The sequence below is a fragment of the Lepidochelys olivacea genome, assembly GCF_965140295.1.
Source record: "Lepidochelys olivacea isolate rLepOli2 genome assembly, chromosome: 10".
NCBI classification, from domain to species: Eukaryota; Metazoa; Chordata; order Testudines; family Cheloniidae; genus Lepidochelys; species Lepidochelys olivacea.
Genome location: NC_140420.1, coordinates 66,897,478 through 66,916,205, shown reverse-complemented (window position 1 = coordinate 66,916,205; position 18,728 = coordinate 66,897,478). Strand labels below are relative to the sequence as shown.

The following is an 18,728-nucleotide window of genomic DNA, read 5'->3' as shown; positions in this document are numbered from 1 at the left end:
GTTCAGCCTGAATAGAGACTTCAGGATTTGGTCCTAAAAATTAGCCATCAAAGCAATGCATTGAATTATCCACCAATATACAACAGTCCTCCATAAAAAAGCCACAATTTCCCAAAGAAATATGCACTCCATTAAATGTGGTTCTATTGACAGCGACACAAGCATGTGTTAACTTGGGGTTTGTCTATATGGCCCTGGTGTGCAGACTACAGGAGTGAGAGCTGCAGTGTGCAATAAAGTTTTGTGCTGTAAACTGCCCTGCATGGACACGGTTTCAAACAGGACTATGTTAGCATGAATTAGGTGCTAGCAGGGTCTACAGGGGTAGTTACAGCGCAACACTCTAGTGTGAGCTGCAACTTACACTGTAGGGCCATATAGACAAGCCCTCAGTTGTAGCAGGTCCACTTGCATTGCTAGCGTTAACGGGTCCTTCTACGACACACACCAATTGTAGAGGTTAATTAGTACTTGCATCAGCAACCTATGGAAACCAACAAACCAACCACATTGGGGCCATCAGGAACAGCTTATAAACTCCAGCTTTATTTGGATTATCAAAATTTCAGATCAACAAACCAGCACCTGCTTGCAATACTTCTTTCATGATACCTGGACATACAGCGAGAAGAAGAACAGTGTAGCCAGGGCTGACACAGTCCAGGTGGAAATCCAGGATGCTTTCTTTATCTATGTACTGTCCCTTATAGACACTATGGGGCAACAGCAATGTGTCCCAGGCTTATTCCCTTTGTTTGATGAGATCGCTATGCTCTGTCCAGTTTTGGATGAATTTACAGTCCATCATACATTGATGTCACATTGCTAATCTTAGTTCTATCATGCTAAACCCTACTGCACACCACTGAAAACACAGTTCTACAAACACTGTTTCATTATTTTGGGGCTCAGATATGACTTTTCTTAATGCTCAATCAAGAATCTGGCCCAGAAATACTGCAGTAAAGTGACAACCCTTATTCACACATGACTTGGCATGTAGACCCAATAGGTCTATTCAAGGAGTAAGATATTACTCAGTGTGAGTACGGGTGTCAGAATCCGGCATTCTTCTACTAGGTTAAGCTTGAATTGCTGTTAACAAAACTGGGCAGCCTGTAACTGCTCAGATACATGCAGTATCTCCTTTGCTTTTGTTTATTACAATTTTTCTTTTCCTGTGCATCCTGCAGATGAATAAAAAACTTTTTCAAAAAGGGAAGGGCAGTCACACTTCTTTGTCATTGGAACGATTCCAGATCACATCTGTTTGTCACAGATATTCACGGGAAGGCAACCAAACCTTTGGCAACTTGAGGATTGAAAACTTCCAGTGAAATTCTCTCTCCTCCTTGGGGTATATTGCCTCAGAGTTGGCCTCTGGAGAGCAGGTTAATGAACTGCAGCTCCAGGTTATAATACATGCACCAGTTTTAATGAGAGGTTAGAAATTTGTTTACAATCACAAATGATGCCCCTTTGAGCAAGGTTCCACCGCTAACAATAGGCTCAGGGAGACCAATTCAGGATAGGAAGTTTGGTCCAAAGCTGTGGCAGAGAAGCACCCAAAGCCACAGGGCATGTGTATGTAAGTGTGGCTGTAGTTTACCTTTGCACTCCCCAGATCCCAGGCCAGCTGTATGCCAGTCTGTTCCCCCAGTATATTTTAGAGCAGTTCTAAAATATTGCACTAGCAGCCAATGGTCTTGTAAAGGATTCTCTCACCGCAGGAGCACCTCTGCTGGCTGGACATGGCACAGCGGCTGTCTCCCTGTAAGGTGCACCCTGCTGATAGTTGCTCTGTTGTTGTGGTGGTCTCTCTTCCCGCAACTTGTCCCTCCAGCCAGGTTATACTTTAGTCCACCCCTTCTGGTGTAACAAAGAGTCCAACCCAGCTGCAGTCCAGTGACCTTGCAGCAGGTCTTCCGCCTGTCTCTGGGCTTCACAGTCCTTACACCCATTACTTCAGGAGGTTTCACCTCATCTTATTCAGTGGCTAGTAGGGGAATCCAGGCCCACCCTCTACTCTGGGCTCCAGCCCAGGGACCCTGTAACTGGAAGTCAAGGTCTTCTCCCTCAGACTTCTTGCTGCCTCCTTGTACTGCTGCCTACCTCTTCTGTTCCCCCAGAGAGTGACTGCAGACTCTCTCTCCACAGCCCCTTTCTGCTGCAAACATCCTGGCTTCATAGTCACTAGCTCCTGCCCAGCTGATCTTCACGTTCAGTTAAGCCTGGCTTTCCCTCCACATGCAGCCAGGCTCGTCTAAGGCCCACACAAACCCTGTCAGACATACCCAATCACAGGCCCCAGTGGATCAATATGATCACAGGGCATAAAGAAACCCCAGACATGTTTCCTTTTTTGCTGCCACACCACTCATGTTCGCAATAGCAAAGGGCCAGGTTTGGCATTGGAGCTGCTATGCTTTCTCCATGACACCTGGGTATCCCCTAGATGGGGGTGATCCTCCTGGGAAAGGACAGACAGGGAACAAGGCTGCTTTGTTCTGATGGTGTGGTGCAAAGCAGCCTTAAATGGGCTTATATTTTAAAGACCTATTGGAGAGTGTATTCCCAATGGGAAAATGTTGCTCACCCATTTGACTTTCACACTGCTGGGGTGACTGTAACGGATGGTTTTCTTTTAAAAGAAGGCTCTCTCTACCTCCTTCCAAGTACAGCCCAGCTCTGTGGTGCTAGAAACTACTACCAGACATAATTTCTCATCTAATATAATACAGGTCAGCTCCTCAGCTGGTGTAAATCCACATAGCTTCCTTGACTTCACAAGTGCTATGCTGATTTACATCAGCTGAAGACCTGGCCCTGTATATCAGTTATTAGGGTTGATTTCTGCTAATGTTCCCACCACTCATGTATTTTCCACCTCTACTGTATTTCTTATAACCCTAAACTTACCTTTACCCTTTCTTTGGATAAGAAATAGGCAGTGGCATGCAGGACATCTGCAGAATGAGTAGAATTATGATAGGAGTTGGAGGAATGGTAGTTGGCTTCAATAACTTGTAACCACGACCTCAGAGTTGATTCTGAACAGTTTAGGAATTCACAGATTCCAAAGCGAGCAAACATTTTGAGACCAAGATAAACCAAAGGCCTGGAGAGAAAAACAAACAGAAAGTTTTAAAACAAATGAGTTAGATAGAAGGAAAACTAGACAGAGCAAATGAGACTAGCAGAGAAAGCATTTTTAAACTGTTGATATGTCAGATTAAGTATAAAAGTTCAACTGTTCATAAAAATATACTCAAGATTTGTAGAAAGCTTCCGCCTAACCACAATGTTTGGGACTGATACTTCTGGAAGTTCCTGAGAATTATTAAAATACTGAACAGGTTCTATCCTCCTGGTAAATCCATTTGCAATTTTTGTTTCAGGGGGTCTTCTGCCTCTCTCAGGGCTCTGTACCCCCCCGCCAGCCTACCCTCAAGATTCCATGGCTCATCAAACTTCCTGCAGTAGAGAGAGACTAGAGGTGATGCAGTGCTTGCTGCTCAGGGAGAAGAGGCGCTACTCATGCCCCTCCAGTCTATTCACATTGTTCTTCAAATATCCCACCGTTGCTGTATCAGGGTTACAGCTCCACCAGAAGGAGTGCTAGAGCCCGCCAGTCAGTGGTACCTGGCTTCTGTTAGAGCTCCCACTCTTGCTAATGTTGGGGGAGCTGCAGCAGTGGTAGTGCAAAGGTGGGACATTTGGAAGATCGAGATTAAAACTAACACCACAGTGCAGACAAGGTCAGAGTGTCAGCACGCTCTCTCCAGCACTCCTTGCTCATGCCAGCTCAGGAAGCAACAGCTGGAATGCAGGAATCAAGCCCCACATTGTACTAGAGAACAAAAATCACAGGGCAATTAAAGCAGCCTGGAATAATGTCTAATCCCAAAGCAGAGAGCAAGCAGTATTTTCGATCCAAGAGAGAGGAAATATTGGTATAGAGGTGTACAGCCTGTTCAGGAAGGCCAGACAGAGAATGAAGGGAGGAGGTGTTGCATTATACATCAAGAATATATATACAGGGCTGTCCCTACCCATACGCAAAGTACGCAGCTGCGTGCTGCTCCAGACCCCTGCTCTGCCTCTTCCCCATGGCCCGCACCCCTGCTCCACCCCCACCCTGCCTCTCCCCACCCCTGCTCCGCCCCAGCCCTGCCCCCACCCCCCTGAGGACTGCAGCAGGGTCGGGCTGCACTCACTGGCTGTGGGAAGTGCAGCGACCCGGACCTGGCCCCAGCCCCCTCTGCGCCACCGGTGAGTGCTGGGGGGCGGTTTACCCTTGCCCCCCCAGTCTCAAGGCTGGGAGCCAGGGGAGTAGAGTGGAGCAGGTTGGGGCCGGGTCGCTCCACTTCCCGCCGCCCCGTGAGTGCAGGGACCCTGCACTCATGGGGCGGCGGGAAGTGGAGCGACCCGGCCCCAACCTACTCCACTCTGCCAGCTCATGCGGGGGGGCGGTTTCCCCCTGCCTCCAAAGCCTGCTCCTGCCCCCCGCAGAGGCTGGGGGCTGCGTAGGGCACCAAAATGGCTAGGGATGGCCCTGAATATATACACATGTTCTGAGGTCCAAAAGAAGGTTAGAGGCAAACCAGCTGAAATTCTCTAGGTAAAGATAAAAAGGGAAACAAAATAGGGGTGATGTCATGGGTAGGGTCTATTACAGACTACCAAATCAAGAAGAGGAGGTGGATGAAGCCTTTCTAGAACAAAAAGAAAGAGCCAAAACACAAGACCTGATAGTAATGGGGGCCATTATCTATACTGATATCTGTTGGAAAAATAATATGGCAAAACACGAAATTTCCAATACGTTCTTGGAATGTATCAGGGACAAATTTTTGTTTTCAGAAAATGGAGGAAGTAACCGGGGGGGGGGGCGGGGGGGAGACTTTTGAGACTTGATTCTAACCAACAGAGAGGAATTGGTTCCGAATTTCAAGGTGGAAGGCACTTTGGGTAAAAGTGACCATGAAATGATAGATTTCATGATTCTAAGCAAAGGAAGGAATCGGAGAATCAGAATACAAAGAATAGCAGACTTCAAAAAACAGACTTCAATGAACTCAGAGAACTGGCAGGTAAGGTCCTCTGGGAAGAAAATCTCAGCGATAAAGAAGTTCAGGAGAACTGGCAATTTCCCAAGGACATAATATTAAAGGCAGAACTACACACTATCATGATCTGAAAGAAAGACAGGAAGAACAGTAAGAGGCCAATATGGCTCAATCAGGTGCTCTTTAATGACCTGAAAATCAAAAAGGAATCCTACAAAAAGGGGAAACATGGATGAATTGCTAAGGAGGCATATAAAAGAATAGCACAAGCGTGTAGGGACAAAATCAGAAAGGCTAAGCCACAAAATGGCAAGGGACATAAAAGGCAATGAGAAGAGGTTCTTTAAATACATTAGGAGCAGGAGGAAGATGAAGAAAAGTGCAGGTCCACTGCTTAGCAGGGAAGGAGAGCTAATAACTGATGACATCAAGAAGGCTGAGGTGTTTAATGCCTATTTTGCTTTAGTCTTCACTAAAAAGGTTAATGATGACCGGATACTCAGTAGAATTAACATTAACAAGGGGAAGGAACACAAACCAAAATAGAGAAAGAACAAATTAAAGACTATTTAGATAAATTAGACGTATTCCAGTTGGCAGGGCCTTATGAAATTCATCCTAAGATACTTAAGGAACAGGCTGAAGCAATCTTGGAACTATTAGCAACTATATTCACAAACTTATGGAGGAATGGTGAAGTCCCAGAGGACTGGAGAAGGGCAAACATTGTACCTGCAGCATTAAAAAGGGGAACAAAGAGGACCCGGAGAATTATAGACCTGTCAGCCTAACTTTAATACCCGGAGAAATACTGGAAACACTCATCTGTGACAGGTTTCAGAGTAGCAGCCGTGTTAGTCTGTATCTGCAAAAGGAAAAGGAGGACTTGTGGCACCTTAGAGACTAACAAATTTATTTGAGCATAAGCTTTCATGAGCAACAGCTCACTTCCTGTAGCTCACGAAAGCTTATACTCAAATAAATTGTTAGTCTCTAAGGTGCCACAAGTCCTCCTTTTCTTTTTACTCATTTGTGAGTACCTAGATCAGTGGTTCTCAACCTATTTACCATTGTGGGCTGCATATGCAGCTCTCTGTGTGTTATGTGGGCCTCATCCACACAATATATATACTACCTGCACATCTACAAAAAAACCCCAACATTTAATATTTGTCATATGACAATAATATGGTTCAAATCGATATAGCACCTTTCATTTCAACACTGGCAAATGTCTACCACAAGCATTTTAAATGAGCAAAATAAGTCAAAACGTTACCTGTTAAAATGAATTAGTTTATTGTGAGGGTGGTATGGCATATTGCCACCCTCGCTTCTGCGCTGCTGTTGGGCTGAGTGCCTGGAGAGCACAGCTTCAGAACCCGCCTGCCAAGTGGGGGTACTCCCCCAGCCAGAGACTGACCCTGCGCACCCAGTCCCCACCATGCATCCAGCTCCCCATGAACCCAGGGACTGTTCCCCACCTCCACCCCAACCCCCCCCTCCCCCTCCAGCCAGGGAATTCCCCCAATCATGCAACCTCACTGGGACTGTCCCCCCGGCATCCAGACCGGCCCCAACACTGGGCTGGCACACTTGCCTTTCCTGCAGAAATAGGGTGCTCTGACCAAGGCAGAATGGCTCCCTCAGAGACTGTCCCCTCCAGCATCCAGTCCGCCACCTAGGAATTGCTCCCCATGCACCCAGTATCCCCCCCAAGGACTGCCCCCCAGCACTCAATGCCCCCATCCAGGGAGTGTGCCCCAGTTTCTAACCCCCTATCCAAATCCCTTGCATTTGCTGTGATGCTGGGAGCATCTTTCCCAGACCTGAAGAAGAGCTCTGTATGGCTCGAAAGCTTGTCTCTCTCACCAACGGTAGGCATGTTTGAAAGTTTTGGTCTACTTAAATACTATCACCATAACATGCTACAACATCTGGCCTTTAAATCAAACTATCCTCACATGTGTGGAAGCTAGGAGAGTTATTACTATATAGCATTAGTAGGCAGAGAGCTCACTATGCTTCTGTATCAGGGAACTGTCACTCTTACAGCACTGAGTTTAAATTTAATGAGCTTTTTGTCTTGGCACCACTTCCATATGACTACTTGGACTTGAAAAAGAGCACTAATAACTTATTCACAGCTGTGATTCACAGAACGCTCACTTGAATTTTCTTAACAAATGGTTAGCTTTTATTTAAACGTAGAAAGGATATGAAAGAACATGTGAGCAATCTAAATTATAATTCTTTTAATTAGAGAAAGCTGCAACAATCTATCACCTTTTGCCTTTTCCCAGTAGAAACACAGAAACTACCTAAAAAGAAAAGGAGTACTTGTGGCACCTTAGAGACTAATACATTTGTTAGTTTCTAAGGTGCCACAAGTACTCCTTTTCTTTTTGCGGATACAGAGTAACACGGCTGCTACTCTGAAACCAGAAACTACCTAGTTAGCCTATACATATTGACGGTGACATAATTAACTCTTCATTAACTGCAAAGTTCACATGTAACACATTAATTCACATCGACTGACTACCATTTGTTTAAAAGTATTTGTATCTGTAACCTCTTTACTTATGGAAACATAAGGCAAAGGAAAAGGCATAACATTTTGGACATAAGTTTCTCCATTTGCAATAAAATATAAAGTTACAATGTCATTTTAAGGAATAATAAAACATCAGATTTTTTCCAAATGCATATGTTTGTTTTTTGGTGTTTTTTTTTTTTTGGGGAGGAGGTGGATTTTGTTGTGATGTGTTTTGGGGGATTTTTTTGTGTGTGGCTTATGCAGAAAAGAGCTTAAATAAACCTGGGTAAAGATAAAGGGCTTCAACCTGAAAGTAAGATAATCAGTACTTTGCAGGATCTAGCCCCTAAATTATAATCTTTTGGAATCTCAAATCACATCAGAAGAAACATAGAACAGATGTAATAGATTTCCAAAAGTATATTTCACCTTTAGGCCAAGACAAAGCATAGAAAATTTCAGCCCCACAGGGAAATTTTAACAGGTATCAACAAGTAAAAACAGAGATTTATAATGAAGTTATAGGGTTAATTATTGCATTTACTGCTACTGAAGTATATTAGAATCTGTTACAACTCTTGCAATGACAGATAAGGAGTCTGTACGTTGCAGTATGAACAAAAGTGTAGTTTGTTGAGTTTATAGAATTGGGGCCCTTCTTCTACTCCCAGTTGAAGTCAACGTTTTTAGAAATAGATACACTCTGGCTACAAGGAACAGAAATAAGGTGTGATCTATCAACCCTTTCTGTAAGCTCAGTAAACTGACACTGCACGTAGTTTGTAGTTCAAAATGGATATAATTTGGATCCCCAGACTCCAACAGCCAGATCTGTCAAGATTTTTTCTAATAATGTGAAAAGAAAGGGACGGCTTGCAAAATGGCGTTGCCTTTTTTCAAAGCCTCATCAAAAGATATATGAGGGCTTCAGATCCAGCCAGTATTTCTCTGTAGAAATCTTCAGAAAATAAATTTGTGATAATGCAGAAGGTACTTAAAAGTATGGGAAGCAAGTAAGAAGGCAAGAGACATGCGCAAATGAGGAAGTTACACACGTTCTCCTTTTGAAAAAAGGGATCCCAATTTGAAAAGTAGAGAAAAAGAAATTAAAATGCTGAGTATGATGATGAAGCAGCAGCTAATTCTTGGTAGCTTTAACTGGCAATTCTTTTGCCTTACTAACCTTTTATGGGTTGCAGCCTCCAGTTCAAAGATATCAAAGTCCCAGTATTCTTCATTTTCCATTGCTTGTGCTATCCGTGGTGGGATGTCATTAAGGGAGATAGGGGAGATCAAACTGCCAGGAACCTGATGAGTTTCTGTTAAGGAATATATTTGGGGAATAAAATTAATTTACTATGATACAACTTTTACTAAACACTGTGGCTTCTCTTCTCTGAAAAACCTTAAACATTCTGAGCAATTCCGCTGCTGCTGTTTGTAATGCAGTAGAAAATTGCGTATAAATAAAAAAATAAAAAGTCCTTGGAACATTTGATCAAACCATTTGCTATGTTTCTGAAATCTGTTAGATCACAATTTTTAGCATCCCCAAAACTGCAAAGAGAAAACTTACGTTTTGCTGACAATATGTATTCATTCCCTGATAATCTTCGTAAACCATCCTGTTAAATAAAAATTGATTAATCAAAAAAGTTCTCATGTACTCTCTGTTCCAAATGTAAAGTACTGTTATCTAACATGGCACTAAGTAATAGTGCAACGATTCTACATAAGCTTGACTATGTCCTGTTTCAGCCTTAGAAGCTATCTTATCTGTCTTTGTCTAGATCAAAATGTTTTAGATATGCCTATACAAATACTTCGCCACCTTGGTAGATCATAATGGAAGGAAGATAGCAAGATGCAGATCACAAAATTAACTAGGTTCTATCTGAGCAGTAATTTCTTAAGCCCGGTATTGTGGTTTCAGACAATATGCCCAAAGCAAAAAATCTGCTTCCATCTTTTTGTATGTGCTATCTGGACCTTGGGTCTGGATGTGTCCACGCACTACCTGTAGAGCAAGTGGGTGAGCAGTAGTAGGAAACAGGCAGAGGGTTGGCTCCACCCACCTCTCCTGGAAGCCCAGTACAGTGGCTCTTGTGACTTGCTGCTAGTTCAGGCCAGCAACATTTTACTGTGGGCAAGGAGAAAGCAGGAAGGAAATGTGCCTCAGAGATATATACCTGAGTGTCAGTGCCTCCCTTGTTTAATTCTGGGGTGGTATTTAAAGACACAATCTTGCCCTTAGTGGTTAAAATAAACAGAATTATGTATTTGATATTTACCCTTAAACTCATCAGTTTAACAATATTGGATCAATTCCTGCTTGCTTCACAGATGCAAGCAGGATTTAGCCCAACATCTTTTAGATGTAGTGAATTAATGTTGGCCCTGTATGTATAAACTAGTTGTTAAAAAAAACCCTTTATAAACACACCTTTCTAACTTACTAATAACATTATATGACTAGTGTACAACAGAGGCAAATCTAGATGCCATATCTGACCTGTGTAATGTCTGCACTTATAAGAATTATTACATCTAGTTTCTATTTTAAGGTTTGTAAGTAAATTAGTCTGGAGTTTTGTGACTTATGGGGAAGGCTGTCCTGCTGTTAAAGCAAGTTAAACATTTCTTCAATAGCACTGCTGTGACACAAATATTCAAGACACCAGACTCAGAGTGTCCTTGAGAATAAAGGGCTAGATTTTGTTACAGTTGAGATACCAGATCCGATTACAGCTGGCAAATCTATGTTCTGATTTTGAATGCCATTCCCACATTGAGTTTAATAACATTCAAATAATAATAGCCTAAATGACACACAGAGACAGTCTCTTGTACATGAGATCATCATCATATTCCTATTATGCCTCTGGCATTTAGGGCAGTGATGAAGCTCCTCCACTCCTGTCTGTTTCTGGCAAGTCTTTCAATGGTTCCCCAGCTGTGCCCCAGGTTTTTCAGCTCGGCTTCCACAGCTCTTTGCCATGTCGTTTTCCGGCAGCCTCGTTTTTCACTTGCCTTCAGGTGTCCATCTTATTGCTACTCTAGTGATGGAATCAGTTTCCATCCGAAGCACATGACCAATCCATCTCCAATGACTCCTGGCAACGATGGTGCTCAGATCCTCTTGGCTGCACTGTGTCAATAGATCTAGGTTTGAGATTGTTCTGGTCCAAAAGATACGGAGGATTTTTCGGAGGCAGGTTGTATGGAATGAAGACAGTTTGGACATGTCATATTTTCTCATTCCCCAGCATTCTGCACTATAACGTAGTGTTGAAAGTACGCAGCTCTGATAAATCTTGAGTTTGGTTCTGGTGTTGTATTTTGCTGATTTCCAGACTGTATTTAAACTCCTGAAGGCATTCCTGGCTTTATTGATTTTGTTCCGGATGTCCTAGCTTATTCCACCTTCCTGGCTGATGGTGCTGCCCAAGTATGTGAATGTTTCTACATTGGTGAGAACATAGTTCTCTATCTGTACTGGTGATAGTGAGGCAATATTAAAGGTCATGATATCTGTCTTATTGCGATTGATGTTCAGTCCAATTTGCTGGCTGAATGGGTTGAGTCAAGGTGTTTTTTCTTGTATATCATGTTGGGTATGTGATAGAAGAGCGAAGTCCAGGTCTTCAAGGGATGAGAAGAGTTTTTTGCCATGTCTTCTGTTGTACACCGCATTACCCAGTCGATGGCAATATTGAAAGGATTGCAGACATGACACACCCCTGACGTACTCCTGTTTTGACTTCAAAACTGAGCTCACTGCAATCAACACTGCATGTAAAGTTGAAATAGAAGCTTTTGATGACATTGATTATATGGAAAGGAATTCCGTATGCCTGCAGAATGAACCATAGGCTGGTCCTGTGAATGCTATCAAAAGCCTTCTCGAAGTCTATGAAATGTATGTAGAGTTGCTGTTGCCATTCTAAGCACTGTTCTATTTATGCTTCGTAGAGTGAAGATCTTGTCTGTGCATCCACGCCCTTTCTGAAAACCAGCTTGCTCTTTTCTGAGAACACTATCAACTGCCTATAATATATGCTGGACTACGATCTTACACCAGGGATCGGCAACCTTTGGCATGCGGCCCATCCGGAAAATCCGCTGGCAGGCCGGGATGGTTTGTTTACCTGCAGCATCTGCAGGTTCGGCCAATCGCAGCTCCCACTGGCTGTGATTCACCATACCAAGCCAATGGGGGCTGCGGGAAGTGGCGTGGGCTGAGGGATATGCTGGCTACCACTTCCCGCAGCCCCCATTGGCCTGGAACGGCGAACCATGGCCAGTGGGAGCTGTGATCGGCCGAACCTGCGGACGCTGCGGGTAAACAAACCGGCCCAGCCCGCCAGTGGATTTCCCTGACAGGCTGCGTGCCAAAGGTTGCCGATCCATCTTACAACCATACTTCGCTTGGCAGAGATAAAAGTGTGATACCCCGCTAGTTATTACAATCACTGAGAGTTCCTTTCTTTGGCATCTTCACTATAACCCCATTGGTCCACTCATCTGGCACTTTTTCCCTTTCCCAGACTGATGTAAATAGAGGGACCAGGATAGATACTGCTAATTTAGGATTTACCTTGAACAATTCTGCATTCAAGTTATCCTTGCCAGGAGCTTTCCTATTTTTTAAGGATCTGATGGCTTGAATAATCTCTTTCTTAGTTGGGGTGTCTGTGTTGATATCAAGATCTTCTTCTGCTTCCTGGATGTTTGCTTCCTCTTTAGGCGACTCCCTGTTCAGCAATTCTTTGAAATGCTCTGTCCAGCACATTTCTTGTTCTTCTTTGGTTATTAGTAGGTGTCCTTGTTTGTTCCTGATGAGAGAGTTTGTTGGTGTCTGCCATTTACCATGGATAAGCCGTGTCATTTTGTAGATGGTTCCTTGTTCACCATGAGCAGCTGCATCCTCTGCTTGTGTTGCCAGATTATCAATATAATGCCGTTTGTACATGAGATGGAATAATTTAATCTTTCATCTTCAACTCCTTTGCTGAACAAATGTTTCTTGTAGATCATTTTCAAAATCAATATATACTATACATTCATCCTCTGAAACATCCCTTCTCTGACTCTCCCTTTGCCTTGTAAAAGTTTTTGTTCTATATCCAGTGAGGATTTTGTATATTATGGTACACTAACTTTCTGTGAATCCTTATGCCATATGATCATGGACTGACGTTGAGGGTTGTGTGGGATCAGAACACACATTTGCAGAGGTTGGTTCAGATGGAATGAAGTGAGCAATGAGTCAGTGATATGTACCAATTCAAAGAGTAGATGCAAAGGCCACTTAAGCTGTAGGCAAACTAGACAACTGCCTCAGGGTGGCAGATTTCTGGGAGAAGCAATTTTACATGGGGATGCAGACTGGTCTACAGGGGCACGAAGTGCAGAGAGCACTAACGTGTGGTGCTCTAATGCCCCATATAGATCCTGCTGGTGCGAGCTACACTGATGTAGTCTGTTCAGGTCAGGCAGGCCGCAGGGCAGCTGGGCTCAGAGAGACCTCTGTGCGTGTGCACTACAGGAGAGCCAGACTTGACAGTGGAAAGCAGCCTCCTGTCTCACTGGGCTTGGAAGGGAAGATGTGGGGTTGACTGGGCACCAGCCATCTGGCCCCGACAGGGAGTGAGAGTGAACTGGGGGCACCCCTGCCTTCCAACCTCCTGCAGGCAGCCACTACTCCTCCCCAACCTCCCTCACAACCCCCCTCCCCCGACCTCTGTAGGCACCTGCACCCACCCTATGCCTCCCCCAGAAGCCTGCCCCCTCCACCTCCTGCACAATCTCCCCTGCCTCCCATGCGTGCATCATATGATAAAGTTTGGGCTCCCAACTTACGCACAGAACTTTAATACGTATACTTGAGTAGTCCATTAATAAAAAGAATCAAGGGACCTGATCCTCCTTTCACTTGTAACAGTGTAAATCAGGAGTGATTCCATTCAAATCAATGGAGTTACACTGATGTAAACTGAAGTAAGTGCACGGAGAATCCAGGCCCCAGCATTTATGTCAGCAATTGTTTGCCATCATATGTACTCACTGTCATTAATCCTCCAACGAGATCATTCGTATGTGGATCTTCATCTTTTGTCCCAAGTTGTGGAGAGTATAACTCAGTGGTTCTTAGAATCTCCAACACTCGATCTAAAGCTTCTGCGACAGGCATGGGACTGCTTTCTTGTGCAGCATTGATAATATTTATTACCTAGGTTAATATAAGAAACTCTTGAAATTTAGAAGTGATTGAAGAAAAGAGAGATTCTCAGTGACTAATATGAGAAGTCATCGCTACTAAACATAGCAGTATTTAATCCAGATCGTGTAGAACTACTGTGAAATCTCTAGGGGATCAATAGTGAAACACTGAGTTTTTTTATTGACTTTGGGAGCAGGATCAAGGTTTTAAAGAGGCCATTCTTATTAGGCAACTTCCTGTCTTAAGATACTGGCCCAAAGTATCTCCAAACAGATCCAGTACAATCCTCTTCTATCTTTATCAGAAAGTCACTTTATTAAGCAACTGATATTTGTTGGTCTCTTGAGTGGTTTCTTGAGATACATTACAACACAGGCACTGACTCTGTGGGTGCTCCGGGGCTTGAACATCCACAGGAAAAAAATAGTGGGTGCTCAGCACCAATCAGCTGTTTGGTGGCTGGGGGAGGGCAGAGAGCAGGGAGTGTCAGGCAGGTGAGGGCCTCAGGGGAGGGGTTGGAGTGGAGTGGGAAGAGGCAGAGTGAGAGTGGGGCCTCGGGAGAGGGGGCAGAGTGGGGGCAGGACCTGAGGCAGAGCACCCCCAGGGAAAAATAAAAGTCAGCCCCTATGCATTACAATGAATATGTATGTAAGGGAAATCCAGTCCCTTCCTTTGCATGGGCAGAGTGCTTCCAGGCAACAGAACCAGTGTGACTGTGCTAAAGTGGGAGCTGAATGTGGAGAGAGATGCAGAGGGTGCACACCCCTATGTGGCAGGCAGAGGGGACAGGCAGGGGACAGTATGGGCAGGCAAGGGTGGATTGGGAACAGAGCATTTGCCACTTCCTGGATCTTCCCAGTCACTCACTGTGGGAGATGGGAGGAAGGGAAGACATGGTGTAAGGGCCAGCATAAGCTTCTACAGCCATTGCATGTGGCCCAGCTACTCAGGCCAGGTGTTGTGCAGAGGGTTTCTGCCATAGTATTTCAGAAAAAAAATCCAAGTAAATTCTGATTGTCTGACTTCATGAACACCAGCAATGGTGCATTACCTTGGTGATGGGTGCTTCAATAGTCATGGAATGTATCCTGGCCATTGAGGAGTGTCGCCTCTGTGAACTGCCTGTGCAGAAAACAAAGCAAAATGAGCACCCTGATTGAAATGACAATGCATGACATCCAGAGTTAGCCAAGAATTCCTCGTTTGCCATGACCTTCAGGACCACCTATAACAGCATGCATATGCACACATGTCCTGCTATGCTGATTAGGATGCCCACATAGATGCACGCTGAATCACCAACAAAACAGAACAGAGATAAGTAGCCATAATGGCCTGGCAAGATAGTTGCTGTTTTTATATTTTAAATATTTTATAAAATGTTCAGCCACAAGCGCCATATGTACGTTGCTTTTGGGGGGGCGAGGAGGGGCCTGTAATACTACAAGGGTGTAATACATGACAAGACACAATGAGTCAGATCATCAACTGGTGTAAATCAGTGTAGGTTCTTTGAACTTAATGCAGTGATGAGGAGCTATGCCAACTGAGATTCTAGCCCGTAACAACCGATGTTATTAATCAGGGACTGGAAAACATACATCTTTTGTGTCAATTAGCAATTTTTGGCAGCAAAGACCAATCTAGGCTACTTCCTGTTTTGTAACCTGTAAGATGTGGCTACTTCTCTGCTACTCTTTGTGCTGAGCACATCTTCAGCATCAGAATCCAGGCTATTTTTGTAGCAATGGTCAAAGTCTGGTGAAAATTAGAAGTAAATCTGTTACTTCAAATTTTCACCAGACTTTGACCGTTGCCTAGAATGTACTGATACACGTTTTAACAGAAGCTTTATAAACACCAGCAAAACCCTGCAGTATGTGAAGGGTAAAATGCCATGATGAAGTGTAACTCCCTGATGTATGACACAACACAGTGCAAATAAAGCAAACAAAAAATAAGAAGAAATTTAACTTTGACTTTCATGGGAAGAATAAGTAGGGAAACTAGAACAAACCCCAATACTTGTGGGGGCCCCAGAATCTGCTACCTTTACTAATGATGAAGAGTAACTTACTTTGTGAGTAGCTCTATGAATTCTATGGGATTACTCATGACAGTAAGTGCTACCCAACGTTAGTAAGGGGTGGCGGAATCTGGCCTTTCGTTTCTAAAGGTTTCAAAAAAGTAGTATAAAAAATATTGTTCAGAGGCAAAACACATGGGGTAGTTGCATAAATATGAAATATTCATGGCTTGGGGGTTTTTAAAAGCCATGTGAAAAATATACAAACATCCACTTATCTAACATACCATCACTTCCTCTTGAGGTTGTGGATCTGACATCGAGCGATCCTTTCCTCCTATCTTTGTGTCGGCAAGTCTGAATATCTGTGGAGACATCAATGTTATACAATGACTGCAACAAAGGCTCTTCCCAGATTATATGTTAAAGGAAACTAAAGACAGGTAAAAGCTTGGTAGCAGCGGAACAACATGCATAATGCTACAGTTGGTTGGAAAACAGCTTCTTAGAACTGTATTCACACTGGTCTTGCCATGGATACTCCCACGTCATAGTCTCTGAATGCTGCTCTTGCCTCAAGCAAAGACGCAAAAGTATATGGCCTTTGTGTAGAGGATCAAAGAGCACCGAGAGTCCTCTCTTAACCCACTGCATTGGTGCAGAATGGTGTTCAGCCACAGCACTGCCAGTAATAGAGCTGCAGAAGTCAGAGGGACCCTGAAAATCCATTACGGATCTAGAGAGACAAGGTGGGTGAGGTAATACATTCTACCGGACCAACTTCTGTTGGTGAGAGAGACAAGCTTCCGAACTACACAGAGCTCCTCCTTAGGTCCTATGGGTTTACACAGTGGTGAAGCTGATGATCATTTCCCTATCCCACCCCTACCAACCCCTCAAACTCCGGGCGGAGTCTGCATTGTCTTTAAGGCTACCCCCTGAACTAGATGTGTTTCATGCCAGAGGCAGAAAGCATTTGGCTCTAAGGCAAGATAGAAACTTCAGTAGACAAGAGTTCTCTGACGTCTGAATATTCCACATCTTAGAAAATCACCACTAAATGGCTTCATGCAAGAGTTGTTGGACTGTACAAATAATAATACTTAGTAAGCCAACCTTGACATATGTATAGACATTACCTACTTAATCCTCAGAACAGCCTATGGGAGGGAGTCTGTTCTCCCTGTTTTACAGATGGGGGAACTGAAAGGCAGATAAAGTGACGTAAGTCACTAGGGCAATTTCTGAGCTCATTTAGGCCCACACAGTCCCATTGCATGTGGGTTAATTAGCACAGTCCCATTGCATGTGGGTTAATTAGCAGAGAAAGTGGTTACACAAGGATAACTGAGGACAGGGTTTGGCCCATTGCTTGTTTTTTAGTTTTAATTGACTCATACCAGTTAAATGTTTGTCTGTGAGCTGAGATTGCCTAAGGCAGGGGATGGGGGCATTACTGCTGAGTACAACAAGGAGCAGACAGAGAGTTGCAGTTTAGGACTCTAAGTGTGGGTGGACATACTCCTTCATCCCTTCAAAGGAACTAGTTTAGGCTGGGAAGATCAAAAGGGGAGCTGAATTATAAGCAGAGCCCAAGGGCTTGGCAGAGAGGAGAGGATGAACAAAGGATTTATTTTAAGTCCTCTAAAGTGCCAATACTGGAGGGGCAAATCCCAGCACTGATGGGGTATGTGTGTCTGAAGACCGCCAGGCAGGAGAGAGTAGAGTTAGACAGCAAAATCCCCTGTGGCTGCTTGTACAGAACGCCCTGGAGTGCTAGGGTGTTGCTTTCTTCTGATTTACTCCCTAAGCTACCTCATTGTTCCCCCACACCCTCCAATGGAAGATGGCTTCCACCAGAGGCACATGAGGAATGTGGGTTTGATCCCTCTGCTTTTCTGTTTGTAGCAGAAAGTGGAATAGCATAACTTGGTCCCACACACCTCCTGCTTCAGGTGGAAAGGAGGCTAGAGGCACACGGGCTATATGGGTACCTTTGTTAAAATGTACTGCTGTCTCCTGCAGCACTGCCCCAGATCCTGAAGTGGCATTACTGGAAGCTGTAATGTTTGGGGCAAATCCTGCTAGAATACTTCAGTATTTTTTTTAAAGGGGAGGAGGCAGTTATCTGGGTTTTAATTTAAATTAAATAAAAAACCAACTGGGAGTTTCCTAATCATAATTGTTCAGAATATAAACAGATTGATTTGGGATTGAAACCACCCTGTAAACTCTGGAACTCTAAGGCCCATAGAAGCCCAGGCGAGTTTTGCCATGAACTTCAATGGGAGCAGGACCAAGCCCTAAATGATGTGCATTCATCATCATATCCATCCATGTGCAATATCCCAAAATAGCAAAAGCAACAGATCTTTAATAAAGAAGCAAAAGGTGCATGCCATGAATTATATTAGCCATGACGTAATTCCATCTCGATGGTGTCCTTGACATTTCTAATCTAGTCATAGAGATTGCATCAACTACACTACCTACGATTGGAATGTGAAATAGAGCCAAATGTGGTACCCACTCTTGGTTCTAACACAGACACATTACATTTTCAAGGTTTGTTTGATTTATGTTACTGCTGAAACAAATTTGCCTGGCATAGATAACTCGCATTTATTTTGTCTCCCCCAGGAATACATTTTATTGCTATCTAAATATTATTGTTTTCACTGCGCTTTGTAACCCGTGTTTGAGTCTGATCTTAGCGAATCTATCTAATCTTTTCCTGCATACATCCCATGCTTCTTGTGACAAAAATGCAATCACGTACCTGTCTGAGATTCAGCCTGAACACGTTCACATATTCTTTCTGCCTACAAATCAATATAAGAAAATCCAGTTAATCAATTTCCTGATCACGCT

The 18,728-nt window shown here is 43.8% G+C and overlaps 1 protein-coding gene across 3 annotated transcripts in view; it reads right to left on the bottom strand.

Annotated features, from left to right (window-relative positions):
* Nucleotides 1–18,728, bottom strand: part of PDE8A (phosphodiesterase 8A) — a 195,677-nt gene that overhangs the window by 14,684 nt on the left and 162,265 nt on the right. For all 3 annotated transcript variants that reach the window (XM_084642182.1, XM_084642184.1, XM_084642183.1), the window contains exons 11-17: nucleotides 18,637–18,679; nucleotides 16,145–16,222; nucleotides 14,883–14,953; nucleotides 13,676–13,840; nucleotides 9,185–9,233; nucleotides 8,792–8,927; nucleotides 2,920–3,118 (exon numbers count right to left, since the gene is read on the bottom strand). In XM_084642182.1, the coding sequence (XP_084498308.1) occupies nucleotides 2,920–3,118; nucleotides 8,792–8,927; nucleotides 9,185–9,233; nucleotides 13,676–13,840; nucleotides 14,883–14,953; nucleotides 16,145–16,222; nucleotides 18,637–18,679 (741 nt within the window). The remainder of the gene's footprint in view (nucleotides 1–2,919; nucleotides 3,119–8,791; nucleotides 8,928–9,184; nucleotides 9,234–13,675; nucleotides 13,841–14,882; nucleotides 14,954–16,144; nucleotides 16,223–18,636; nucleotides 18,680–18,728) is intronic.